The sequence below is a fragment of the Girardinichthys multiradiatus genome, chromosome 14 (genome assembly GCF_021462225.1).
Source record: "Girardinichthys multiradiatus isolate DD_20200921_A chromosome 14, DD_fGirMul_XY1, whole genome shotgun sequence".
NCBI classification, from domain to species: domain Eukaryota; kingdom Metazoa; phylum Chordata; class Actinopteri; order Cyprinodontiformes; family Goodeidae; genus Girardinichthys; species Girardinichthys multiradiatus.
Genome location: NC_061807.1, coordinates 10799593 through 10811824, shown reverse-complemented (window position 1 = coordinate 10811824; position 12232 = coordinate 10799593). Strand labels below are relative to the sequence as shown.

The following is a 12232-nucleotide window of genomic DNA, read 5'->3' as shown; positions in this document are numbered from 1 at the left end:
TGTACAATATAACCAAGTTGATTAAAGATGATTAGAAATCATGACCAAAAAGAGTGATGCAACATTACCATGCAATGTTTATGTTTGAGAACCAAGGATTATTTTGAAGAATCTGGAAGTGAAGTTAAGTTAGTTTTGGAACTAACTTAGAAAATGATCAGTAACATTTAGACAACCCTTCACAATGCAAGATCAGATGAACTATTATTTTAATAAAATGTTTTATATAATGATCTGCTGAATAAAACCAACCTCCTGGATGACTAATTCTCAACAGTGTCTAATTAACTGCCTTTATTTATTAAAATAATATTTGGAGAAATATTATTGAGTATTTTGGAAAAGAGCCAAATCTTTCTTGAGAAATGGGGCTTAATGGTGTTTACTTAGTTATGAACTCTAGCAAATGATGTTCAGGGACTATTATTCACTAGCTTGAAAACTAACAACCTTTCTGTTGACTAGCCTTAATGCTAGCTCACGTTTTCCTACCGGCTTGCCGTTGGGCTAACAAAGAAGCTAGCTAAAGTGCTAAGCTAGAAGATAGCTTAGCACCAGAATCAACACATACCTTTTAAAATACCAGGGTTAAAATGCATAAGAACAGACAGCGCGTTATGAGCAATGTTGTGATTAAAACCACCCTTTAAATAAAGTTTATCTTAGCTTTAAAACATACAAAGAACACGGAGCGTGCCGTAGCTAGCCTACTAGCGCTAATGATCGTCAGGTTCCACAAAAAAAAACTTCATAACATAAAAACGTTTAGATCATTTCATCCTAACTGTTAATCTGTTAATCTGCCCAAACCCAACCTCTGAACCTGTTGAGGGAATGTTGTCCAAGGGCGAAGTTTGAAGAAGATATCCGTCGTGAACAAAGAGTTAGCTTCCCGCTAACTTCCTCAGTTTCTTCCGATCAGAAGGTGCGTTCGTTCTGTTGGTAGCACAGTTGGTAGCACTGTTGCCTTGCAGCAAGAAGGTCCTGGGTTTGACTCCTGGCAGGGGGTCTTTCTGCATGGAGATTGCATGTTCTCCCCGTGCATGCGTGGGTTCTCACTGGGTACTCTGGCTTCCTTCCACAGTCCAAAAACACGTGCTTTTAACTGGGGTATTTAGCAGCGAGCAGACAGACAATAAACATAGTGGTGCTCGTTTTAAAGGCTGGCCGTTCACAAAAACCTCAAGCTCCGAGGAGAGAGAAGGAAAGCAAGAGCATTGAGGCTCCAGCATAGCAGAACCGTTCAGAAACAATTTGGAATGAAGGGAAAAAAGCTATATTTATAAACAGATTAAGTCGTGTTTTAGACTGACTACTGGTAGCGGATCTTCTTTGTGTGCTCGTGAGTTTTTCCAGCCGTAGCTGGTTCTGTATGACTGCTTCATAGCAGACAGCCGTTCTTCCCTCTTCCCGGTACTGCGTACCGGTGCAGAATCTTTCAGTGGTACACAGTACCGGACCGTACCGACTCACTTTCACCCTTGGTTTCTGGTTAAAACATGGTCAGAAACTGTAAACACAGGAAAGTCTATGGCTTCCAGCAGGAACATACAGGCTGCGGCTGCATGCGACAGTGGCAGCACTACCTGCAAGTTGTGGTAGGAGGTGAAGTCTCTGCAGCATGTGAGAGGTCTGTGATGACTGCAAGACTTGTAGTTTAATGGTCTGCGGTAAAAGGTTGAAACTGAATCATACACTACTGCAACAAAGTACTTTTTGTGTGCAACCAGGGTTTTGTATCTTTTTTTCCAATCTTACATTTTTCCCACCAAAGAGATACTTTTTTAGTCATTTTTTTAACTTTTGAATTGTAAAGGATGTTTGTCTCTCTAAAGGTGGAAGTAGTTATGAAAATAAATATCTGTCATGTTGTCATTATGAGGGCAGAGTCTGACCGCTGCACAAAGCCTTCTCTAGCACATCCCAAAGATTCTCAATGGGGTTAAAGTCTGGACTGTATGGTGGCCAATCCATGTGTGAGAATGATGGCTCATGCTCCCTGAACCACTCTTTCACAATTTGAGCCCGATGAATCCTAGCGTTGTCATCCTGGAATATGCCCGTGCCATCAGGGAAGAAAAAAATCCATTGATGGAATAACCTGGTCATTCAGTATATTCAGGTAGTCAGCTGACCTCATTCTTTCAATTCAATTCAATTCAGTTTATTTATACAATTCACAACACATGTTGTCTCAAGGCACTTCACAAAAGTCAGGTAAATACATTCCAATTAATCCTAATCATTGAACAGTGCAGTCAGATTCAGTTATTTATTGAAATTGGATAAAAAGTTTTTCTATCTAAGGAAACCCAGCAGATTGCATCCAGTCAGTGACTTGTAGCATTTACTCTTCCTGGAAGAGCATGTAGAGACAGTGGACAGTCACTGGCGTTGACTTTGCAGCAATCCCTCATACTGAGCATGCATGTAGCGACAGTGGACAGTCACTGGCGTTGACTTTGCAGCAATCCCTCATACTGAGCATGCATGTAGCGACAGTGGAGAGGAAAACTCCCTTTTAACAGGAAGAAACCTCCAGTGTGAGCGGCCATCTGCCACGACCGACTGGGGGTTTGAGAGAAAAGAGCAGAGACACAAAGAGAACAAATAAGCACTGATCCAGGAGTACTTTCTATAGAAAAGAAAAGTGAAACATTAATGGTTATAGCTCCTTTAGTGGCTTCATCTTGGAGAGAAAAAAAGAAGATGAACTCTGAGCCAGTTTTTAAGTCTAGAGTATGAAAGACAGCACTTACGGTTACACCTAAAAGCCACACCTAAAGATGTAGCTTCTCTGAGGAGAAAAGAGAGAGAACATAAAGTTAGAAGCTGAAATAACAGCAAATAATGCAAAATTGGAGAGTAGTATGAGAATGTAGCAGAGAGAGTGAAAGTGGTCATTATGCCTTCCAGCAGCCTAGGCCTATAGCAGCATAACTACAGAGATAGCTCACCATAGACGGCTGTAGATAGGCACCAGCTCCACTGTGACCCTGTGTGGAGGAATAGAACTTGGATGGATGATTCTGGTGAAGGGAAGCGCTCACAGAGAAACTTGTGGACTTATCATTCATTTCTGAAATAAATCAGAGTACCGTATTTTCCGCACTTTAAGGTGTCAAAAAATGACAGTGCGCCTTGTAATCCGGAGCGCCTTATAAATGGATCAATTGGTTAATTGGTTGATCCATGCTAGTTGTACACGGCGCTTTGTCAAAATGTTTCAGTACGACTGGTAAACTACAAAGCCGCACCGCTTGCAGCATTACGGCTACCGTAGTCAGGGGCGTCGCCGAAGTAATAGCGGTAAACACCTGTACTATGCTTACTCCTAGTCCAACATCACTTGTGTGTGTATAACGTTTGAATGTACTGTTGCAGGAATTGCCTGAACTATATGTGATTAGAAGCTCAGTGTGTGGGGTGTATGTTTCGTGTGTGTGTATGGAAGATGTTGACATTACTCCTCCGGACAGAGGTGGCGCTGTGTGCTGCCGTAGCTGAGAATCAAGAGTGAAGGAGTGACGTCGGTATTATTGTGTGTGTGGGGTGGGTAGAGACGGCGACCGGAGCAGCGGTGTATGAGTCTGTAAGCCCTGTGTTTTTACGTGCTGCAAAGTCATTAAAAAGAACCCCGAATCTCGTCAACAACTCAGTGTTTTGATGCTGTTTCTTCATGCTCAACTCAGCAACGTATGAGTGAGGGAGTTAACCCCGAAGAAACTAGTAACTTCGGCCCTGGAGAAAGCGTCTCCTCTGTGTCATCAGACTACGGTCAGGGGACAGAAACAGGAAAGGTTAACAGTACTAACGTTTGATTTAGTGCATCAAACTGTTTCTTTTACGTGTTTACTAAATCAGGGAAAAGTTCTCTTTCACGTTTTAACTAACGTTTGATTTCAACTTCATCTTCATAGACTCCAATGCATTCCTAACGTGCGGTTGGCTCTATTCAATAGAATTCTATGTAGAGGAGACCTTACCATGAGAGTGAATGGAGTTATCAGAACGCTGGTTTGTAGTGTATTAATAAAGTTTGACTGACTTATCTGACTGTTTTGTTGACATTCTCTTTAGCACAGCTCCATCTAGTGGATGCATAACGCAACCCCAGTCAAACGTTTGACTGCAGTAGCTTCTATTCTATGCGCCTTATAATCCGGTGCGCCATATATATGAAACAAGTTCTAAAATAGGCCATTCATTGAAGGTGCGCCTTATAATCCGGTGCGCCTTATAGTGCGGAAAATACGGTAGTTTTATGAAGCTAAACTGAAGCTTGTGTTAATAACAGTCACAGATTATGTCTTTTGCTGTTTACAGATAAGGCAAAAAGTGAACCAGCAAGACAAAGAGAAGAAATACCACTAAAGATTTCTCCTGGAACCATCTCTGATAGTAAACCCAAAGATTCTCCTCTGAGACGGCGGAGTCCTGTGGTCCAACACACTGACAACCCATTGTCTGAAGACAACAGTGACAGCACCACTGGACCACCATGAGCTGCTGCTTCTGACAATAATTCAACTGATTGAGGCGGTGGGGATGTTTACATACATTATTATTATTATTTACTCTACCTCTGTTTTTTAAATCTGTTATTAGTCTATAATTGCATGTGATTATTATGAGAGTTGTTTTAAAATCATATGGACCACTGAGATGTTTTGTATTATATTAAATTGTGTGTGTTGTATTGGGCTTAACTGGTCTTTTAAAATAATTTCAGAATACGGACAGAATTTGCACAAAATGTTGGCTGCATTATTTAAATATCATGGTCTACTTCTTATGTTTCATCTGTCTTTCTTTCTAAAATGTGAAATTTCTTGTTTATTTTCAACACTGCTTAAATGAACCGCTTTTGTTATTTTTTTTGATTAAAATGTAGATAAAAACAAAAGAAAAACATTTTTGTTACATTTTGTGACTGTGAATGCCACTAATTATTTTTATTATCTCATCAAAACTATTGGAAGGAATTTAATATGGTATTTAGTATCAATTTATCTTTGAAAGTAATTATGGTTTATTAGCACTATTTATGCTAACATGCAGTCAAACATTCTACATCACTCTGCATGTAACAAATGTTATAAAGTGTTTCACTCAGTGAACTGATTTACTGGAATAAAGAAACTTTTCAATAATATTTGAATTTATTGAATGGGTCTGTATTGGTCAAGGTTCATAACAAATTCATTTTCGAGCTACGCAGAGAAATGGCAGAATTCCTGACAGAGGAAAAACTCCACATTGCATCGTTTTGTTGACCCAGAGTGTGTTGCTAAGTTGGCATGTCCTCCAGACATATTCACCATACTGAACTGCCTCAAGCTCTCAATCCAAGGAGGCCACACATGTAACCTTGAAGCTGGTGACAAAGTCGCTGCCTTGAAGCAGAACACAGACCTCTGGAGAAGAAGGATACAAGATGGTGTAACAGACGTGTTCCCCCAACTGACTGAGTTTCTAAACAAAGAGAACTTGTCTGTTGCTATTGTGAGGAACGTTGTAGCTTCACACTAACATCACTGTGTGAGCACTTCAGCTCATCCTTCTGTGATGGGAACACTGATGCCTGGGACTGGGTCCATGATCCACTCACCAGCTGCAACAGAAAATGGCTCTGGGATTCATCTTGTGACATCCTGTTCCTTTTCCTACCACTTATCCCTGAGAATCAACTCTGACCATCTTCCCTGTCCCTGCTGATGAAAAGCAGGCCCAGACCATGATGCTACCTCCACCATGTTTGACAGTGGGGATGGTGTGTTCAGGATGATGAGCTGTGTTGCTTTTACGCCAAACATATCGTTTTGCATTGGGGCCAAACAGTTTGATTTTGGTTTCATCTGACCAGAGCACCTTCTTCCACATGTTTGGTGTGTCTCCCAGGTGGCTTGTGGCAAACTTTAAACGAGACTTTTTATGGATCTCTTTGAGAAATAGCTTTCATCTTGCCGCTCTTCCATAAAGGCCAGATTTATGCAGCATACGACTGATTGTTGTCCTATGGACAGACTCTCCCACCTCAGCTGCAGATCTCTGCAGTTCATCCAGAATGATCATGGGCCTCTTGGCTGCATCTCTGATCAATCTACTCCTTGTTCAAGATGAAAGTTTAGAGTGACGGCCGGGTCTTGGTAGATTTGCAGTGGTCTGATACTCCTTCCATGTTAATATGATTGCTTGCACAGTGCTCCTCGGGCTGTTTAAAGCTTGGGAAATCTTTTTGTATCCAAATCTGGCTTTAAACTTCTCCACAACAGTATCTCGGACCTGCCTGGTGTGTTCCTTGGTCTTCATGATGCTCTCTGCACTTTGAACAGAACCCTGAGACTATCACAGAGCAGGTGCATTTATATGGAGACTTGATTACACACAGGTGGATTCTATTTATCTTCATCAGTCATTTGGGACAACATTGGATCATTCAGAGATCCTTACTGAACTTCTGGAGTGAGTTTGCTGCACTGAAAGTAAAGAGGCCGAATAATATTGCACGCCCCACTTTTCAGTTTTTTATTTGTTAAAAAAGTTTGACACATCCAATAAATTTCATTCCACTTCACGATTGTGTCCCACTTGTTGATTCTTCACAAAAAATTTGAATTTTATATCTTTATGTTTGAAGCCTGAAATGTGGCAAGAGGTTGACCAGTTCAAGGGGTCCGAATACTTTCGCAAGGCACTGTAGCTTTATAGACCGCGACAAATGGGCGTGACCTAGCGGGCCCTGCGGCGGCCTTAACAGGTTAAAATTTATTACATAAACATGAACAAATAAATAATGGTATGATGTGAAACGTAACTTAAATAATTTTTAAATGTGTTTAGACGTCTTCTAATATATGTTGTCAAAAATGCATATGAAATTTATATTCCTATCAAACAAATTTGAGGTTTTAAGGTTGAAAAGTTTAAAATATAAATAATTCCTACAATATCTAGGAGTGGAAAAGGCATTTATCAATGATATCAGTATGATAATTACAAGTTTACACAATGTGAAACAATGTTTCACCCTGTAGGGGGTCCCAGGCCCCCAAGAATTTGAGAACCACAGAAATAGACTAGTCTTTCTATAGTTGGTGTATGTGTAATCACATGTAAGTATCTTTGAGTTATTTTTTAATAGACAAATAGGTGTGTAAGGAGGATGGATACTTTCAGTCATTTCCACTGGATGAGGATCTTCTGACTGGTTGAAGTCTTTAAATCTTGTGACCGAGCAATAATATGGCAGTCTCTTTATGATAAAATATGCGCTTTAGAACCGCATTGTGCAATAAAAATAACGCACCCCGCCAGTTTAAGACAACTAGTTAAGAAACGGTCGGTTATTGACCATACTGGCTTGCCATATTAATACATATAAAACCCGCGCGTAACTAAACAGGAAACGCACACGCCACTTGACACAACACCTGTGAGTTCAGATAACACCTGTTAGAAAACACCTGAGACCGACAGTAATATGGACCTGCGAGCGAAGAAGACGTTTAAGGATTTTTATCTTCAGGCTTCCATAATCTGTTTGGTGTCTACGTGGAAACCTGTTGAAGGTAAACAGTAAAATTAGTTTTTAACCAACTGTCAGTGAAAACAGATTTAAGGCCTGTTATACTCGACAATCCCGAACCTCGTTTAAATTGCAGCAGTGCGTCACTTTGACATAAATCTTCAACATCTACGTCTGTGAAAACTGATTGTTGGCCTTTGGGGTTTATTTTTTTCACCGGGGATCAGTAAAGATTTAACAAAAAAATATGTACAGGTGAGAGGGACGAGCTGACAAACAAACAAGCTTGTTAACCCTAATAAAGTTCCAGTGGAAACTACATTCACCTGCCGGGGTTTTAAATGGGCAGGAGGAAGACGCTGATGGAGGTTATATTCACAGATGGGTAATAAGGCAGCAACCCGGTAGAGTTTCATATTAAATTAAGAAGTAACAAAATCTAGGATTTAATACATAATACCTCGGTTAGAAAAGTCTTTACAGTATATCGACCCGCGTATTGATCCAGTCAGCCGATGTGTTGGGCGGAGTGATTGTTTTTAACGTGCTTGAACGGATTGTTTGGATGCGTTCAGGATTCACTGGACGTCACTTTGTGGACAGGGCCCCATGATAAGAAGGTCCTGTAGAAATTAACATAAATTAAGACTGTTCTAAATGGAGGATTTAACAGGTTTGAATTTACAGAAGAAAGGGTTGGAAATTTTTTTTTTAATGAAAACTATTTTTATTGCAATCGAAGAATAGTGAATTGCCTTAAAATATGAACGTTGCACTAATACCTTCCTGTTAAATCTGACCTTAAAATAAGTGACAAAGTATTTATTACTATGCAGGATATCATGTAAGACAATAAACACAAGAATTAAGCAATTTGTTAACCTTAACAGATAATTTTGGGGAAAAGCTGAACTGGAAATGGACTAAAAGGCAAATACAAAAAACTCAATCATTAAAAATGTATGAATAAATTCTAAATATTAAATTAGCAAATAAATATTTGTAACTACTAATAATATCAAGTTATTTTGATCAAATAGATGTGTTCATATTTTAGTGATACTACTGAAAGATCCCATAATTAGTCTTGTTTTTTTTTTTTTTTAGTATATTGACCAGATATTTGGCCAAAAAAACTAAAATCCTCTTAATGTGACATTCCTTCCAAAGAGTAAAGGTTCCAGGTTAAAACATGTTTGTGCCACATTTAATGGCTGCTAGAATGATTCATTCAAATATATCTGTAAAACTCTCAATTGAAAGTCGATGACTTTCTGTTCTGCTGGTAGAAGTCCACCGATATTATCTCCATGTCAGTGAATCAGACGGTGTGTTCCCAGTTATTTTAAACCACTGGGTCTGAAGGCAGATCCTTAACGTACCCTTTAAGTCCTGGGTGTGAAATTGTCCAAACTGCAAAAACAAGAGGTTGCTGAGGAACACAAAGATGTTGCATTAAGATTCTGCACCTTACTTTCAGCTGAAATCCCTCTTCTGTTTACAGGTGGCTATGATGTGATTGGTGCATCTCAGCCAATCAGAGCTGCTCCTGGTGATGATGTCATCTTGCCATGTTGGGTCAGTCCTGAGTGGAACGCGACGAGGAAGACGGTGGCGTGGTCCAGACTGAACATAACACAGAACTCCTCAACCCAAAAATATGTTTTGTTGTACAGGGACTTTAAATTGGACAAAGACGCGATGATGGAGTCGTACATCCGGAGGGTGTCTCTGTTGCCTGGCAACCTGAGTGTTGGAAACCTATCGCTGAAACTCACCAATGTGACGGTCAACGACAGTGGGAGCTATGAATGTTTTCTCCCAAGCCTGAAGAAATTCACTACAGTTCAATTTATTGTGGGCGAGTAAATGTTCATACTGAAGGTTTTAATTAGTTTTAATTGTTTGCTTGTTTCTGACCCAAACTTTTCCAAAACATTTTCAGATTCGTCAGCGGCTGGAAACCTGAACACTTCAGAGTACAGTGAGTTAAAAGGAAAAATCATGCAATATTTTACCCTCATTGTGAAGATTATTGTTTTTAATTGTTTTTTCAATTATTTAACTTTGTTTTCAGATTGGCTGCATGTTCTTTGGGTTCTCCTGGTTGGCATCCCTGTTAGTTTTTACCTCTTTTAAAAAAAGAAAAGTGCCACATTTAATGGCTGCTAGAATGATTCATTCAAATATATCTGTAAAACTCTCAATTCAAAGTCGATGACTTTCTGTTCTGCTGGTAGAAGTCCACCGATATTATCTCCATGTCAGTGAATCAGACGGTGTGTTCCCAGTTATTTTAAACCACTGGGTCTGAAGGCAGATCCTTAACGTACCCTTTAAGTCCTGGGTGTGAAATTGTCCAAACTGCAAAAACAAGAGGTTGCTGAGGAACACAAAGATGTTGCATTAAGATTCTGCACCTTACTTTCAGCTGAAATCCCTCTTCTGTTTACAGGTGGCTATGATGTGATTGGTGCATCTCAGCCAATCAGAGCTGCTCCTGGTGATGATGTCATCTTGCCATGTTGGGTCAGTCCTGAGTGGAACGCGACGAGGAAGACGGTGGCGTGGTCCAGACTGAACATAACACAGAACTCCTCAACCCAAAAATATGTTTTGTTGTACAAGGACTTTAAATTGGACAAAGACGCAATGATGGAGTCGTACATCCGGAGGGTGTCTCTGTTGCCTGGCAACCTCAGTGTTGGAAACCTATCGCTGAAACTCACCAATGTGACGGTCAACGACAGTGGGAGCTATCAATGTTTTCTCCCAAGCCTGAAGAAATTCACTACAGTTCAATTTATTGTGGGCGAGTAAATGTTCATACTGAAGGTTTTAATTAGTTTTAATTGTTTGCTTGTTTCTGACCCAAACTTTTCCAAAACATTTTCAGATTCGTCAGCGGCTGGAAACCTGAACACTTCAGAGTACAGTGAGTTAAAAGGAAAAATCATGCAATATTTTACCCTCATTGTGAAGATTATTGTTTTTAATTGTTTTTTCAATTATTTAACTTTGTTTTCAGATTGGCTGCATGTTCTTTGGGTTCTCCTGGTTGGCATCCCTGTTAGTTTTTACCTCTTTAAAAAAAGAAAAGTAGGTCTGACAGAAATAAAACATGTTGCTCTTTCAAAGCCTTCAGATGTTCACATAAATGAAAAACTGTTATATTTGTCGATTCTTTTCAAGAGATCGAGTCGAGCAAACCTTGGTCAGACCTGTTGTGAAGGTGAGAGCTCCTCAGAGTCCTTCCTCCAGCAGGTGTCCTTTAGTCCATTGTGACTCAGCTGATGTTAAACATGTAAGTCTGACCTGAACTTTGTTTGTAGTGTTTTTATGTATCTGGGCAGTAAGGTGGGGATCTAAAAGTGGGAGCAATGAATTTATTCATTTCTTTAAAACATTGAAACTTGTTGCTTTTCTTGTATTTGTCAGCTGTAGTCTGTGTTTCCATATTTGGATGGAAATAATTCAGTGACTTGCAGCATTCACTCTTCCTGGAAGAGCATGTAGAGACAGTGGACAGTCACTGGCGTTGACTTTGCAGCAATCCCTCATACTGAGCATGCATGTAGCGACAGTGGACAGTCACTGGCGTTGACTTTGCAGCAATCCCTCATACTGAGCATGCATGTAGCGACAGTGGAGAGGAAAACTCCCTTTTAACAGGAAGAAACCTCCAGTGTGAGCGGCCATCTGCCACGACCGACTGGGGGTTTGAGAGAAAAGAGCAGAGACACAAAGAGAACAAATAAGCACTGATCCAGGAGTACTTTCTATAGAAAAGAAAAGTGAAACATTAATGGTTATAGCTCCTTTAGTGGCTTCATCTAGGAGAGAAAAAAAGAAGATGAACTCTGAGCCAGTTTTTAAGTCTAGAGTATGAAAGACAGCACTTACGGTTACACCTAAAAGCCACACCTAAAGATGTAGCTTCTCTGAGGAGAAAAGAGAGAGAACATAAAGTTAGAAGCTGAAATAACAGCAAATAATGCAAAATTGGAGAGTAGTATGAGAATGTAGCAGAGAGAGTGAAAGTGGTCATTATGCCTTCCAGCAGCCTAGGCCTATAGCAGCATAACTACAGAGATAGCTCACCATAGACGGCTGTAGATAGGCACCAGCTCCACTGTGACCCTGTGTGGAGGAATAGAACTTGGATGGATGATTCTGGTGAAGGGAAGCGCTCACAGAGAAACTTGTGGACTTATCATTCATTTCTGAAATAAATCAGAGTACCGTATTTTCCGCACTTTAAGGTGTCAAAAAATGACAGTGCGCCTTGTAATCCGGAGCGCCTTATAAATGGATCAATTGGTTAATTGGTTGATCCATGCTAGTTGTACACGGCGCTTTGTCAAAATGTTTCAGTACGACTGGTAAACTACAAAGCCGCACCGCTTGCAGCATTACGGCTACCGTAGTCAGGGGCGTCGCCGAAGTAATAGCGGTAAACACCTGTACTATGCTTACTCCTAGTCCAACATCACTTGTGTGTGTATAACGTTTGAATGTACTGTTGCAGGAATTGCCTGAACTATATGTGATTAGAAGCTCAGTGTGTGGGGTGTATGTTTCGTGTGTGTGTATGGAAGATGTTGACATTACTCCTCCGGACAGAGGTGGCGCTGTGTGCTGCCGTAGCTGAGAATCAAGAGTGAAGGAGTGACGTCGGTATTATTGTGTGTGTGGGGTGGGTAG

General features: G+C 40.3%; 1 protein-coding gene across 1 annotated transcript in view; it reads left to right on the top strand.

The window, feature by feature from the left end:
• Positions 1–12232, top strand: part of LOC124881030 — a 208438-nt gene that overhangs the window by 159152 nt on the left and 37054 nt on the right. The window contains exons 8-11 of the mRNA XM_047386514.1: positions 9033–9389; positions 9474–9512; positions 9984–10340; positions 10425–10463. Coding sequence (XP_047242470.1) covers positions 9033–9389; positions 9474–9512; positions 9984–10340; positions 10425–10463 — 792 coding nt within the window. The remainder of the gene's footprint in view (positions 1–9032; positions 9390–9473; positions 9513–9983; positions 10341–10424; positions 10464–12232) is intronic.